Source organism: Myotis brandtii, unplaced genomic scaffold (genome assembly GCF_000412655.1).
Source record: "Myotis brandtii unplaced genomic scaffold, ASM41265v1 scaffold125, whole genome shotgun sequence".
In the NCBI taxonomy this organism is placed as follows: Eukaryota; Metazoa; Chordata; class Mammalia; order Chiroptera; family Vespertilionidae; genus Myotis; species Myotis brandtii.
Window position 1 is genome coordinate 14624094 of NW_005354385.1, and position 16724 is coordinate 14640817.

Consider the following 16724-nt stretch of genomic DNA (forward strand, 5'->3'; position numbering starts at 1 on the left):
GAAGGCAACTATAGATGTTTCTCTCTCATCTCTCTCTCTCTCTCTCTCTCTCTCTCTCTCAAAATCAATAAAAACATATCCTCAGGTGAGGATTAATTAAAAAAAAGAGAAGGAAATCTTACCCTTTTGGGAGAGCATGGATGGACCTAGAGAGCATTATCCTAAGTGAAATAAGCCAGGCAGAGAAAGACAGATATCAAAATACTGCAAGATCTCATTTATATGTGGAATCTAATCAAAATAGACTAACAAACAAATTTAGAAAAAGATAAATTTTCTCAATCTCCCTTGATAAATTGTTGTTAATCCTCACACGAGGATATTTTTTACATTGATTTTTAGAGTACTGGAAGGTAGAGAGAGAGAGAGAGAGATCTTTGTGAAAGAGACACATTGATTGGTTGCCTCCAGCATGCCTGCAACCCTTCTGTGTGTGGGGCCCAGACACTAACCACTGAGCAATGCTGGCCAGGGCTCCCTTGAGAAATTTTTAAAGTGTGTGTGTGTGTGTGTGTGTGTGAGAGAGAGAGAGAGAGAGAGAGAGAGAGAGAGAGAGAGAGAGAGAAATGGACTGGTGATTCTAGATTCCTGGTATGAAAACTAAAAAATACTTGTGAATAATATAATATGAAGTTTAAAAAGTATTTCAGTTAAAATAATAAAAGTAGCATTTTCTTAAACTTGACAATAATTAACTTTGAAATTAATTGTGTAAGCTAAAACACATAATTTGGTTATTTTCAACATTGTACAAATATATTAGAGCCAAAGAGAGAGAGAGAGAGAGAGAGAGAGAGAGAGAGAGAGAGAACTTGTTTTCCCATTAGTATTATTTCCTTTAGATGTGGTTTCCTTTCAGTTATTAAAATAAACAACAAACAAACAAAAAAAATCACACAATTTTCTTTGTTAGTCTGTATCATTTCTACTTTTTAGATTGTGAAGTTTTTACAGAAGCAATCGAGATAAAAGAAATTAACTGTATCTGTTGTTTGGTATTTATATTTATTACATAGCAATTTGTTCACTCAATTGTGCAGTATTTATCAGTTTGATAGATATACCTATCAAAACAGTACTCTCCACTGTACTTGCTTCACTCTAGGGACATAAGTCATCTATGTGTGACTGGTCCTATATCCTTGACAAAGAATAAGTTTGTGAAAAATTAGTTCTTCCTAGAGAAAGCTCTTCATGTTTCCTGTGAACCCTGAAAGTATTTGTCCTGAGAAATGATCCACCACTACATTTAGTACAAAACAAGTTTCTAGGTTTCCAGAACTTAGTAAGCCCCATATATCATAGTCCCTTTTTATGATCCATCTTTTCTATTGTGCATTTAGGTCCTTTTCTTTTATTTAATATTCTCAATTTAATACTTCACTTATTTTTCATTTTTGTTTCTTGTGTTGTTAGTTCATATTTTTATTTATTTATTTTGTCTACAATTTAGGAGAGGCATTTAAATACACAGAAACCCCCATGTTCTCAGTTGCCTTTTCCCTATTACTCTCATTTAAATCCCACCACTTGGGGGCACATACTGTAGACAAATACACACTCCTTATTTAGATTATACACTAAATATTTTGAAGATAAGGTGTTTCTGGAAAAAAAAAAGATGTCTCGACATTTAATTTTCTTAAATGTATTTATTTATTTTCTTTATTGATTAAGGTATTACATGCGTGTCCTTATCCCCCCATCGCCCTCTCACCCTCCCGCTCATGCCCTCACCCCCCTAGTGTCTGTGTCCATTGGTTATGCTTATATGCATGCATACAAGTCCTTTGGTTGATATCTCTCCCTTTTTGTTTATTTATTGTGTGTCCATCCTTGGAACAACAATGTTGGAAATAGCCAATGCAATTATTTTATTCATTTCTAATAAGTTATGACAAGTTATACTTGAAGAAAAAAAATCAGTAGGAGTTACCAAAGATCAGACATAATAAAAAGTAGGAATTGTATCATATCAGAATTACCAAGCTTAATTTGTCTCTCTTTCACTTTTCTGTTTGATCTAACAATCAACTTTTCAAAACCTGACACCAAATAAAAGGAAATGTAGAGCGTATAATGATAGAAGGGTGTAATTTAAACCCAAGTTACTGGTTGTAAGTAATGGGCCTTTGTAATGCTCTGGAAACAGTTTTACCTGCATATCTGTACTCTCTTCAATGATTCCCTTAGGATTGACAGCTGCAGTGTGGGGAAACCGTTCATGATCACAACATAAGAAATGATCTCTGCTGAATATGCTCTCACTTGCACATGAGGTGCTATTTTAGTCACAGTGTAGAGTAGCATAGATAATGAATTATATTCTAGAAGGCTACTGTATAGATTATCTTCCATTTGAGATCAAAGTTTCAATTCTCCATTTACATTTCAGTTTGAAATGAGTGCTTTCTTTATTAAAAAAGTATCTTCTCTCTGCCATTCTGCTGATACAACTTTCTCTTTTTCATGTCCATCCAATTTGATGAATGATGCAAGACAACCACTTTATGGAAAAAATAAAGAATTTGTGAAGACGATGAAGAAGCAAAACTAGGCATCCCATGAAACAAATTACCTTGTTGACATTTATGACCAAAATACAGGCTGACATTACCTTAAGTGTACTCTCAGGAATCATTCAATGATGACTGAATTTGTTAGTGAGAAAATAAAGAAATCAAAATAGTCATCAGCTTAAAAGAATAAGACTTTGGTATCACAATGTTTTTTTTTATGGTACTTTAATTTCATTTCTAAATACATCACTTGGGAAATTGACAAATTGATGATTTTTTAAATATTTTTTATTGATTTTTTACAGAGAGGAAGGGAGAGGGATAGAGAGTTAGAAACATTGATGAGAGAGAAACATCGATCAGCTGCCTCCTGCACACCTCCTACTGGGGATGTGCCCGCAACCAAGGTACATGCCCTTGACCGGAATCGAACCTGGGACCCTTCAGTCCGCAGGCCGACGCTCTATCCACTGAGCCAAACCAGTTAGGGCAAATTGATGATTTTGATAAAAAATTTTCCCTAAGAGTAATATTGTTCAGAGTAAAATATTCAGAATATTAGAATCATATTATATTAAAATATTTTTCCCAACATTGCTCTAACAGAATATTGTACTGTCACTTAGATATAACTAAGAAAGTAAGTGGTATTGTAAAAATTCTCAGTTGATGTACATGTGATCTAGCATTATACTTAGGTTTACAACAATGACTTTTGAAAATGTGGTTTTTAATTTTTATATATACTGTGTTATCTGAATTTATATAAAGTATAACAGATTTTTAAAAATATTAAGTTTTGCAATAAGGCTTTCATCTTCCCACAGACAATGACAGATACCTAAATGCCAATTTTCTCAGGGATCCTCCTAAAAATCATAAAGGTCAATGGGGAGTCAAATAAAAATACCCATAAACTATGCCTAAAGAATAATTAGAGAAAGAGACATTACAAACTTTAATTTACATGTAAGCAGGGAAATAAATGTTCGAAACCAGCAGAACTGGCTCAGGAGAGCACACTGCCATAGCGTTGGGCAGAAAATAAGTGGAAAGGGGAATACTCAAGTCTCCTTGTAGTGGTGGAAGACATATCGATAGGTTTACTCTCAGAAGAGGGCTGCCCTGAGTAAGAAGTGCTGTAAGCACGCTAGTGACCCGGATGTACAGAGCGCTGGTTACTAGAGAGACAGTGGAAAGTGGCTTGGAAAGTGCACAAGACCCCAGCAGGGGTCCTCAAACTACGGCCTGCAGGCCACATGCAGCCCGCCGAAAACATTTATCTGGCCCCCCGGGTGTTTTTGTCGCCGCTGTGTGCATAGGACTTTGTTCATAGTGTTTTTTTTAAACTATAGTCTGGCCCGGGGTGTTTTTGTCGCCCCTGTGTGCATAGGAATTTGTTCATAGTTTTTTTTAAAACTATAGTCCGGCCCTCCAACGGTCTGAGGGACAGTGAACTGGCCCCCTGTTTAAAAAGTTTGAGGGCCCCTGCCCCAGAGAGTAGTCTCAGAAAAGCGTTACTTCTTGGAGAGGTGGGAGAAACTTCAAAGGTGGAATTGTCCCTTGGGGAGAGGGAAACAAGGAGGCAGCTGAATATAAGGTCCCTTTACTGATATAAAAAGAAAATTAATAATTAATAAACCGATAAGGCCCAGCCAATAAACCAATAAATCAGTGGATGAGCATCGACCTATGAACTAGGAGGTCATAGATCGATTCCAGGTCAGGGCACATGCCTGGATTGGGGGCTCCATCCCCAGTATGAGGCCAGCAGGAGGCAGCTAATCAATGATTCTCTCTCATCATTGATGTTTCTATTTCTCCCTCTCCCTTACTCTCTGAAATCAATAAAAATATTTTAAAAAATAAACCAATAAAGATTAGTTCTTTGGAAAGAAAAGTATTAATAAAAAATTTAGATGGAGGAAACAAACAAAAAAACGGAGAACTGTCACAAAGGAAATAACTGTAGAAACAAAGAAAATACTTAAGCATATCAGAAAAGACTACTTTGAATAATTCTATTAAAATAAAATTTTAAAGTCTACATGAATAATTTCTAGAAAATAATATTTAACAAAATTAATACTGGTTGAGCTGAATAATTTGACTAGACCAATCTCTGGAGGAAAAAAAAACCCAAAAGCAAAAACAATAAACTTGTTCAAAAGCTACTACACTGATAAGTACTGGGCCTAGATCATTTCACAGAAGAATCAAAATTAACTTTTGAAACTAGATAATACCCAAACTATTTAAAGAGTTCTGTAGCATAAAAAATAAGAGAAGAAACTCCAGATTATTTTTAAGGAATTATAACATTGATATAAATATCTATGAAATTGCACATACACACGAAATATTACAGAATCCCTAATGAATATCAATGCAATAATTCTAAATTCATTTTAGATGAAGTTATTCAACAGCATATTACAAATAAATTCATCATGTCCAAATGTGGTTCCTTTTAGAGATACAAGTATGATTTCACATTAATAAACTTCATTCATAAAATTTACCATAAAAATAAGAAAAGAATAGTGCACTCATTTCGACAGATCCTGAAAGGCAAGTTACAAGTTTCAGCACCCATTCTTAATAAATATGTCAGTGGAGACTATCTTAAAATTATAAAACACATACAACTTAGTCCACATGCCATCATTTCAATTAATTGGGAACACTGATGACGTGCACACAAATTTAGGAATTAGGCAAGATGCTCACCGACAACTTCTTTTTAATGATATGTCAGAGGGAATAGCCAGTGCAATTAGAAAAGAGAAACTACAGTATTAGATGCATAAGAGTTGAAAAGGTAAAGCAATCTCTGAGAGTCAATGGATAAGCCACTTGCAAACTAAGACACGTCACTAAGAGAGTAGAATATAAAATGAACCTACTCAAAAAATCCGTAGCCTTAAAAATATGAAAGAGAAGATTCTATTTATAATAGCTGCAACAAAATAGTTAAATGTCAAGTAGCAAACAAAACAATGAGGAAATTTTTTAAAGCACTCCTAAAAAACACAAAAATTAGACTTAAAATGAATATACATAAAACACACAATTTTGCATAGAATGACTCAATATTATAAAGATTTTAACTTCCTTCAAATTAATTTATAAAGGTAATGTGAATTTAATAAAAATATCAAAAGGATTTTTTTCTATCTAGATATATTGTTTCTAAAGTTCATCTACAGTGTTAAGCAAGAAATAACTCCAAACCCCTAAAAATTAATATCAAAAAGAGCGTTTCATGTCAGATATTTAAAAATGTGTTATTCTGAAGGATAAATAGACCAACAGAAAAGAATAAAGTTGAGAAGTAGATGAAAGTACACAGGAAGTTTAGTATGTGATAAAGGTGGCATTTGAAATTCCTGGTAAAAAGATTTTCTAATCAATAAAAAAGTACAGCCATTGATAAAATGATAAATTAAATTGATACCATGCACTATAAAACGAGCTAAACTTAAGTGTACCAGAGATCCTAAAATATAAAACCATACAAGTTCTAGATTAAGAATAAATTTACTTACAACCTTAAAATGGTTAAAGCTTTTCTACTATGACTTAAGAATTCAGAATCAACAAGGAAAAAGGTTGATAAATTTAGTCAAATTAACAAAAAAAAAAATGCTTTTGCATGACAAAAATCAGGAAAAGAAGATAAAAACAATGTATTTGCTGCAGAAGTGATTTGTAACTGATTCTAAAATTTGAAAGAACAAAAAAAAGTAATAATGTATGTAAGAAATAGTTGACAGGAAAAATGTAGTGCTTAAATATATGAGCATCACTCATAATAACAGAAATGTAAACTAAACTAATTGAGATACTACTCACCTAGCATAATGACAAAAATCAAGAAGGCTGACTCACTCTGTTAGTATTGCTTTGGGGAAAATGTCTACCATACTGCTTGTAATAGTGCAAAATGGGTGAAACCATAAGGAGGGGAGTTTGGCAGTATCTAAAAAGATTACGTATGCATCTACACTTTGACCCAGGAATCCCACATATAAAACCTAACCTAAAGATGCTTCATCCAAAAATCTACACATACACATATGAAAATATATATGCACAATTCATTCTGGCATTAATTGTAGTAGCCAAAGTTTGCAACAACCTAAATGTCCCTCAGTAGGGGACTGGTTGAATTTACCATGGTATATACAAGTCAAATGGCTTTGAAAGCAGCTGATTGATTCTGTAAGGCTCCAAAGTAAAATTTCAGCTATGGCTTTTTAAAATAGAAAGTTATTTTACTTAAAAAGTAAACTTATTTTGAGAACTGAAATAGTAAATGAAGAATGTATTAAAATATTTATAACAGCAGAATAACAAGAACATTATGTACACATTAGTTTTACTTACGGTTGATAGTTTTGACTGGTAATATTGGGTTTACCCTCTCTGGGGAAGCAGCATTTTCCTCATCTGTCACATATTCAAAGTTAATGATGAACATCATAGCCACACCCTCTTGATTTTTCACTGGAATTATGTGTGTGTTACAAATGAAAGTGGACCCTGAGGAAATGAAAGACGAGTGTTAGGTTAAAAATATGCCAACATTTTGAAGTATCGTCATATTAAAATTTTAATAAAACCATATAAAATTTTCTCTTACATGATAATTGAAATTAAATAAAAAATCTTTGATTTTTTTCTTATTGCACATGCTTTTATTGCAATAAATAATGCAGTTATATGTTAAGCCACATCATGGATCTGAACAACCTTGGTTCTTTCCTTCCCCAGGGTAGCTGGTACACTAACCTCATATACATTTCCCCCCACCCCCAATTTTTATTATAACTAAATACTAAGTATCATTCCATAAAAAACTGCATTATTTTCTATTTTAAAAGATTATATAAATGGTACATGCATGTTATTTACAATTGGTATATTTTTCAATTACAGTTTATATTCAATATTATTTTATATTAGTTTCAGGTGTACAACATAGTGGTTAGACAATTATATAATTTACATAATAACCCCCCAATAAGTCTAGAACCCACCTGGCACTATACATACTTATAATTTTAGTAACTATATTTCCTAGGCTGTACTTTACATTTCCATGACTATTTTGCAACTATCAATTTGCACTTCTTAAAAAAATACTTGATTTTTTATTTCATATTTTATTAAATATATACTTACTTAAAATACGCACAAAATGTGTCAGAAAGTATTCACAGGCAAATTCAGGTATTATGTTATGGAATAACAGAATATGAATGCTCATTTGTTTCACCCCCAATAAGTCAGACAGACTATAAAAATTAGTATATGGAAAAAGACATATTTTTCAACTTTCTAGAAAAAATTCCTAGCCTTTCCTTATATATTTTGCTTAAATCTGAATTTATATATAAAATATGTGTATAAACAATAAAGATAACTCCTTTTGTGCCATTCTGATTTTAGCATTAAAGGAATTATTTCCTTTTTCTCATTTACTTTCTTGGGAATAATCCAGTAGATTATTGACTCTCACATATGTTCCAATAATTGTTTCTTTTTTTGTGCAAAATTTCCAATGCCCTAATTATAATAATTTTATTTGGTTTGTAACCTGTCAACAAATAGGGACAAAATTTTGTCTATATTATTGTTTTAATTTGATCCCTTCAACCAAAAAGTTGAAATTCTTTGATAAAAACAATTATAGGGGTAATTAGATATATTTTATTAGAATTATCCAGAAATTACCAAAGGGATGACTCAGTTTACAATCAACTAGTACCACCCATCCTTGAAGAGAAAACCCAAGATTCACGATTTAGAGAATATAGCCAAGAAATTGACTTGCTTTAAATCAATTGAATTCTGACTGTCTTCTTGAGTCTGACTTTTCAAACTGAGTATAACCTCAAAGCAGGTTCCTCATAATTGTATCATCTAAATATTTTTATTGAGGTATAATTAAAGTATAACATTATACATATTGGTTTCAGGTGTATAACATAATTATTCAATATCTGTATACGTTGTGAAATGATCTCCACCATCTAGTTAACATCTGTCACCAAATAGTTATATCTTTTCTTTTTGTTCTTTTAATGAGGACTTTTAAGATCTGCTCTCTTAGCAACGTTTAGATTTGCAATATAGTATATTATTAACTACAGTATATAGTTACCATGCTGTATATTACATCCCATTATTTATTTCTTTTATAGCTGGAAGTTTGTACCTTTTGACCCCCTTTTCCTATTTGTTTATCCCTTGCACCCCCTTCCCTGGCAAACACCAATCTGTTCTCTGTGTCTATGAGCTTTTTATTGGTTGTTGTTGTTACTGGTTGTTTATTTTGTTTCTTTGAGTCCACATGTGAGATCATATGGTCTTTGTCTTTGTCTGACTTATTTCACTTAACATAATGCCCTCAAGGTCTTGAATAATTTTTTTAGTCATGGTGACAGAAATCTCACAGGTTAGGGTTTGGGTTCAAAAGTATTGTATGTTTAAAATGCAAAAACTTCAGAAAAAGTTCTCATTCAAGTAATAGTGTATATTTTGATTGCCTTTATTTTTTTTCACACTTTTAATTCGATTCATTTGCGGTGGCATTGGTTAATAAACTGATATAGGTTTCAAGTGTACAATTCTATAATATACCATCTGTATATTGCATTGTGTTTACCACCCAAAGTCAAGTCTTTTCTGTCATCACATATTTGATCCCCTTTATCTTTTTTTTCTTTGCATATGTTTTTTATTTTATTTTATTTTTTTATTATTATTGCTTAAAGTATTACAAAGGGTATTACATATGTGTCCTATTTTTTAAATTTATTTTTTATTTTTACTACCACCAGACTCTCTGGTAACTCTCATACTGTTGTCTGTGTCTATGTGTTTTTGTTTGCTTGTTTGTTTATTTGTTGCTTTCAGTTTTACATCCCACATGAGTGAAATCAAATGGTTCTTGACTTTTTCTGTTTGACTTAGTTCCCTTAGCATGATATTCCATCCATGTTGTCACAAACGGCAGTTTCTTCTCCCCATTCATCCTCTGCTTTTTTATGTGTTACTCCAGGCCTCAAAGCAGCTGACTTCCTCAACCTGCAGGACCCTGAGTTCTGGGTGAATTTGGCTAATGGGTGGCATTGGCAAGAGGTAGGAGGGTGGGAAGGTGAAACTAACAGTGCCCCCAGCCTTGCCAGGGCCACAGGTCCTAAAGGCCAGCCTCTTCCAAGAGTGGTAATGGTTCCTGGCTGATGTTAGGTTTTGGGTGTTTGGAAGTTCCCCAGTTTCTCTTGTAACCCTGTTCACACCTCTGCAAATATTCTAAACTTGCCTCTGTTGAACGCCATTTTTGTCCTGCCAGGACCCCACTCATATACCTCTCGCCTGAACCACTCACACTAAGGGTGGACCCTTTATCTGGGTTCCTAGGGCAGCTGGGACATATGACAGAAGTCACTAAACCTGCAGAGATAATGCACAGCCCAATGGCTTTCTTTTTAAACAACTGGTTGAGACTGCCTTGACTCTTCAGGACAGTGATGGTTCACGTTAGAATTAGGAGCAGGTTGGCAGCAAGGTGGGTCCAGCACCCATTGGAGAGGGAGATGCAGGAAAACAAAAGGACACAAGATGCTGAAGACATGGGCAAAGGCAAATAGCAGGATTTAGTTGGGGGCCCCAACATCCGGGAAGACCAGTGGATGCGAATATTCCAAAACTGGGCCCCATCTACACTTTGTTGAAAACAACATGAGTGTGAGAAAACTCCTTCCTTTCTCCTCACCCCTATAACATGGCTCCTGCTGCCAGAGCTGAGAACAGAAGTTACTGCTAATATTGCTATAGCCTGAGACATCACAGGCTTTTGAGGGTGGGCCTGGAGATCTAACTATTATTTATGAAATTATTTCTATGGGCGAACATATTCTAATTTCCAAGGAACTCATTTACAATAACACTTTCAGAACATGGACTTTGTAAGTTGGAGAAGCCTAAGCGCTAGTGATGATTCAGATTTGAAATGTGGACAGCATCCCAAATCTGTAATGTATAAGACTTTATTTATAATTATTTTCATATTTTCTACAAGTGTGACCATGGTTTTACTGATGTGGGAAAGTGTGTTTTAAGAATGACATGCTGAACCCTCACAGTCTTCAGCTACATCTTTAATTTATTTAATAAAATAGTGAGCTAGAACACTTGTCACAGTTACCATGGTAACAAGCAGGATAACGTTAGTAAACAGAAAATACGCAATTTAAGACTGTTCCATTAGAACTAAAAATAGAAGTGCTTCAGGCCAGGCATCACACTACAAATTGGTTAAACAGAGTCTATGGAGATGCTAGAAATAGCCATTATGTATTTTGCTAATGAACCAAAATACATACTGATTTTATCACTTAAAATGACATATCTTGGATCATTTAGAGTATCGTGAATTTGCAGATTTGTTACTTAGTTTAAAATTTTTACATTTGAGCATACTGCTGACTGTACAAAAAACATAAAGCACAGATTTGTGAGAAATCAATAAAGGATATGAGGATAGAAATCTAACAGTTTTATAAGAAAGCAGAGTAATTTTGTTTTCAGTAGTTAAGAGGGGGAAATAATTTTTTTCAATACTAATGCTTGTAAATTTATTGTCGAGGGCTAAACAAATCATAAGATTACAGTGCTTTATTAAAAAAGTTTATATGCATTAGCCCCAAAGCATATTAAATAAGTATAATTATCTTGGATTTACTGCCCACTACTATTGTTTCCTCCATGTTTCTTCTAAAGTTAACTGAAGACTTGTATTTCCTTTTTTTTCTCTTTTAGTTTTTGGATTTAATATCTCCATCCATCTTTCATAGCCTTCTGGAAAACAGATATTGAAAGGAAGTACAGGTAATTTAGAAAAGGAGACTCAAGTACATTTTATAGGGCAAAAACATTTTAGCTTGCATAATTTTACAAATTCTAAATTCTGTTAAGCTATTACTTTGTAAAGTAATATTATCTTAATATTATCTTAAAATTACACTACAGTGTTATTCTAAATATTTTTCTTGAATACAAAATTAGAAGCAAGAGATATGGAAATATAATTCAGCCAACACCAATCTAACTATGAAGAAAAAAATAATCACATTCAATAATGCATAAATAGCCAACTAAAAAAAATCTAGAATAACAAGTTCAGTCCTTGTTAAAATGAACCTTGCATTCACATAAAACTAATGTTTATTAATAAGCTTATTTACAATAACATTACCCAATAATTATAAAGTTATATTTGCCTTGATACTAATGTTATTTAGAATCACGTTCACTTCACTATTGTCTCCTGAGTGGGAGACAATAGTAGCTTCTAACACGTTCTCATTCTCAGAGTGGGAAAGAATGGGTAGGAAGAATAGTGCTCATTTTAATGAAATGTCTAGAATGTTAATTTTTAACTGTCACCACGGAGCCAGCAAACTCAGGGTGATCTGAATAAGTACTTCTTTATTAATAAATTGGTGGTATACTCCTAGCTGCATTTTATTAATTTTCCCCTTTATTTTATTTATTATTTTTAAGGCCAGGACTCTTCCCTTTGAGCAGTAAACAAAACAGATGCATACCCTTGCCATTGTGTAGTTTACAATCTAGTGGAGTTGGGAGAGACAAATAAATAAGTGAAATACATAGTAGATTAAAAGGTGAGAAAAATCATTGAATATTAGGAAGAATATAGAGAAAGAGGATAGTGAGTGCCAGGAGTAAGGAAAAGTTTGGGCTGACAAAGGAGAGCTATTAGATGGAATGAAAAGGGGAATTGATAGGCTCTGGCCCCTCTAAAGACATGGATACATGAAACACTTTATGTTAGTTTATTAAGCAACTTCATTCAGATAGACTAATAGTATACCAGACCATCTAGTAGAGCTGGGGAGTGATAGATAAGGCTTGAGCAGTAGGATGTCACGTCCTGATGGCTTTCTATGTTCTTGGAATTCAGTCTTTTGGTCTTGGGATATAGTGAATTGTTTTAACTTTGAGAGTATCTTCAGAAGTATTTTAGTGTACAGACAGGACATGGGCGGTTTTAGGTACTAGAGTTATCTTAATAAAAGAAGTAAGTTCAAAAGATACAGGAGCTATTTATTTGATTGAAGAGACAGAAGGCACATGTAGAAGACTGGCTTAATTAATCCTTATACAATATCATATCAACAAGAATAAATGGAGTAGCAGCTCCATCGAGCACATATAGTCTCTTTGGCCTTGTGGATTGGGTCAAACTTGACTACTTATGGGATACAAGTATCCTAATACTTGCCCGTTTCTCTTATTTCATCAGTCTCCTGCTTAAGCCTGATAAAGTCCAGTCAAACCATATAGAGAAACTCATGTGAATTAATAAAAACATTTTCTCCAGAAGCATTATTAACAAAAGGACTGAGCTGTGCTTCTGATAATACATTAAGTCTAAAGAAATAACCTTAACACCATAATCACCAACATATATAGATTTAATGTAACAATCACCAATATAATTTAATCATAACAATTGTGAACATATTTAGATAGTTGGGATAGTTGTTGGAATATCACGTGACAACGAGTACCCTTTTGAAATTTCCAGGGGAGATTATTTATTTGAAAAATAAAATACTAACCTAATTTACACAGATCTGGCTGTCAGATTCTTGTTCTGTGTGGTAGTATTAGCGCTCTCTCAGATTCCAACAGCACGAATGATTTATTTTAATTACTTTTAACATGAAATGATTTTAAACATTTAGAAAATAGTGAGGCAGTGCCAGTGAGTCATAGCTCTGTTTAGTTGGACAGACCTGGCTCTGCTATTATTTTCTGAGCGATCTTGGGCAGATTGCTTAACATCCCCAAGACTCAGATTCCTCATCTATAAAATGAGAGAAGGAAGAGAGTATCCCACATGATAGTGTTGTTGAGAAAGTGAAATTAGATAATTCATGCAAAGTACTTAGCGTGGAGCCTGGAGTATAGAAAGTGAGCAGTAAATCAGCGTTAATATGATTTGGTGGGGTGGGGAAATCAATTTCTCAACTTGAAATGGTGGTTAAACTTCCTTCACACATTTGATGATGACATTGAGACATTCAGATCCCATGGAGCTTCTGAGATGAACTCATCAGCTTATCCCCTAGTTTTTAGATGAGAAGGTTTATCAAATGGCAATTTGAATAGGATGAGGCCATAGTAGAGGGGATTTCCTTTTATCAGCTAGTGTCTTAAAAGTGTCTTGTCTACCTGTAAATGACAAGGCCTTTGGTTTATTTGCTATATTTCTCCTGTCCCTCTGGACTATCTTTCTGCCTTTAAAAAGCGTACTATATACTAGGTAACTTTTATGATAGCAGAACTCAGCTGCTTTTGGCAAGCTCCACAGTCAGTAGAATTTGTCATATAGTAGAAATGTGTGAAACAATATTTATTTCTGGATTTACTCTAGGAGGACCACAATCAGTATTTGAAAGCACATTTTAGCAAAAAGGGAGCTAATAACAGCTAACATTTGTTGGGTGCCAGCCACTGTTCTAATGGCTTTATGTACCTTAATATTATTTACATCTTCATAAAATTTGATGATGACACCATTATCAGCTCTATTATGCAGATGAAACATCAGCCATGCACAGTCTCTCCTTTCCCTTGATCTTTGGGTACTTTTTCCCTTCCCATCTTTGGGGCAGAATGCTTGGGTTCCGATTCCTTCATTATAATAACCCTGAATTCCATGAATTTTTAATTAGGTGTATTTGCTTATCTCTTGTTATCTTTCATAAGCAATATTTTATAAGCATTTTTATCTTTTACATATTTTTATCTTTATATGGAATGGCCTGAGAACTAACCCTCCTCCCGTGTCTTTTAGTCTTGCATATTTCTGCGCTCCTTGCTTGGACAGAATTCCCTTCTCCTGCCACCATCCACTTACCCAGCCTGCCCTACCCAACATTTTATATATTTATTTGTAAATATAATTTTATTGATTTCAGAGATAGAAACATCAATGATAGAGAGAACCATCAATTGGCTGCCTCCTGCAAGCCCCCAGCAGGGATTGAGCCTGCAACCTGGGCACGTGTCCTGACCGGGAATCAAATCCTGACCTCGAATCAAATCCTGACCTCCTGGTTCATAGGTTGATGCTTAACCACTGAGCCATGCTGGCCAGGCCCCATCTTTCATTATAATCCAGTCAGTCCTATAATGCCTCATGACCACTTTCCATCTCCTCTCTTTTTTATCAGCTCTGGACTGTCTAAGAATAAAGGTGCTCTACGCTACTCCCTTAACCCTTATACATTTAATTTACTGTTACTGTTAACAACATAATTAAATCATAGCTACTATTTTCTGCATGTTTTCTGTGTGCCACATGTTGCTCATGAGCAATTATCTTAGAGAAGTTTTTCTGTAAATAGTAGAAGAGCATTTGAACCCAGACCTTTGCATCTTTTACTGTCTCCTACATCAACGTTTCCGAAGCAGTGAGATGGAATAGATGTTACTGGAAAAGGCTTTCTCTAATTAACCCAGCTTGGGAAACGTCCTCCTCTAGGAGATGCACAATGAGTATTATTGTATTAGAGGTTTGGAGAAGTTCTAAAAACACAAGAATATTCACTTAGTTGAATACAGCAGTTTCCAAATTTATTTGACTCTGAAATCCTACTTTAGAGAAATTTGTGATTACATCTAGCTTCTTGGAATGTCATTCGAAAACACTGAATTGTGTTATGCTCCCTCCCTGTTTCAAAGACATCCATCTGCAGGGGAGGACGGTAAACATCACAGGTCACCTTGGTGCTTGTTGGAGGAACTGCCAGGAACAGAGGGCTGGAGCAGGGTGGGGAGGGAATGGCAAAGGCCAGTGTCACCCACTCTATCTATTTTTCTTGGTATCAGGTTCTGATCTGAGCTCTCAGAAACCCAACTAAAAAAGCATTGTCATATTTGATCACATATCTTGCAGTAATGGTTTCGCTATAATCTAGCTCTAAGTTGAAAGGCCATCACTAAATAAAACACAATAGAGTGTTTCACATCCTAGGTCCAGTTCATACCATTTGATAGAGATCAGGTTTTAGAACCTAAAAGCCCTAATTCAATAATCCATTACTATTCTGTACATTAAGTTACATGAGATAACTCTGATATCTGCCAGGAAATATTTTCAGTTTTCTCAGGAGTCTTTCATATTAAAAATCTCTGGACACATGTAAACATATAATTATTTGTTGACCTTACTTTTTTTCACTGGCACATTCTCCGTTAACATTTATGCTCAGATATGAGGTTCTCTTTATACTACAAACTTGATTATTGAAAATATCAAGTTCAGCTATTTTTCTGTACTTGATAAAACACTAATAAATTATTTGGAGGTTGAAATTATAAATAAAAATTCTTACACTTGTCTGCCTTATATATCAGATTGTATCTTAACATGTACTATTATACCAGTCATTACCCCATTCCCAGACCTGATTTCTATTTAATTTGGGAGTTTTTAAATTTGAAATAGTGTATAGGAATATATGAGTGTTAAAACAAGCTGAGGCTAATTTGAAGCTCTATACTCAGTATCCAGGCAAGCCAAATCTACATTTCTAATCAGGAACTTTTGGGTATGTTTGTGACATTTTTAAATACTTTGTGGTTTTTACACACAAGTAAATATTTGGTTCAAATTTTTTTTTTCATAAGACGTAATCATGTTTTCAAGCCTCAAATGTAACTCAAGCCAGGCCACTCCACTAAACTGCCATTCATTCAGAAAAACTGCGTGAACACTGAAATGCCTGGACTGACTCAGAATATGAGTGAATCTGCACATCACCATGGTAGACACACATTGCTCTCAAGGTCTATTAGCATCCTGAGGCCAGTCACCACTGTGTGGATGTCATTGGTAACTAAGGCTGTGCATGGCCATATGCGTGGTTTGCTCTGTTCATGGTGTATTCATGATTACTGAAAATAAATTGTTTGCTCTCACTATGTTTGCAACTTTGGAGCAGAACTAAAGTCATGAATAATGTGAGTTTATTGCATATCTTAGAATGAGTACAACATATTTCAAATTAATAAAATTTAACATTAATATTAGGTATTTCTGGTGTTTCAAGGTACTGCACCTAAAATTGTAGGATTTACAAACATGAATAAAGCAGAGAT

General features: G+C 34.2%; 1 protein-coding gene across 7 annotated transcripts in view; it reads right to left on the reverse strand.

Annotated features, from left to right (window-relative positions):
• The window catches only part of KCNH7 (potassium channel, voltage gated eag related subfamily H, member 7), a 411835-nt gene that overhangs the window by 140154 nt on the left and 254957 nt on the right, over window positions 1-16724 (reverse strand). For all 7 annotated transcript variants that reach the window (XM_014534137.1, XM_014534135.1, XM_014534136.1 and 4 more), the window contains exon 3: window positions 6909-7064. In XM_014534137.1, the coding sequence (XP_014389623.1) occupies window positions 6909-7064 (156 nt within the window). The remainder of the gene's footprint in view (window positions 1-6908; window positions 7065-16724) is intronic.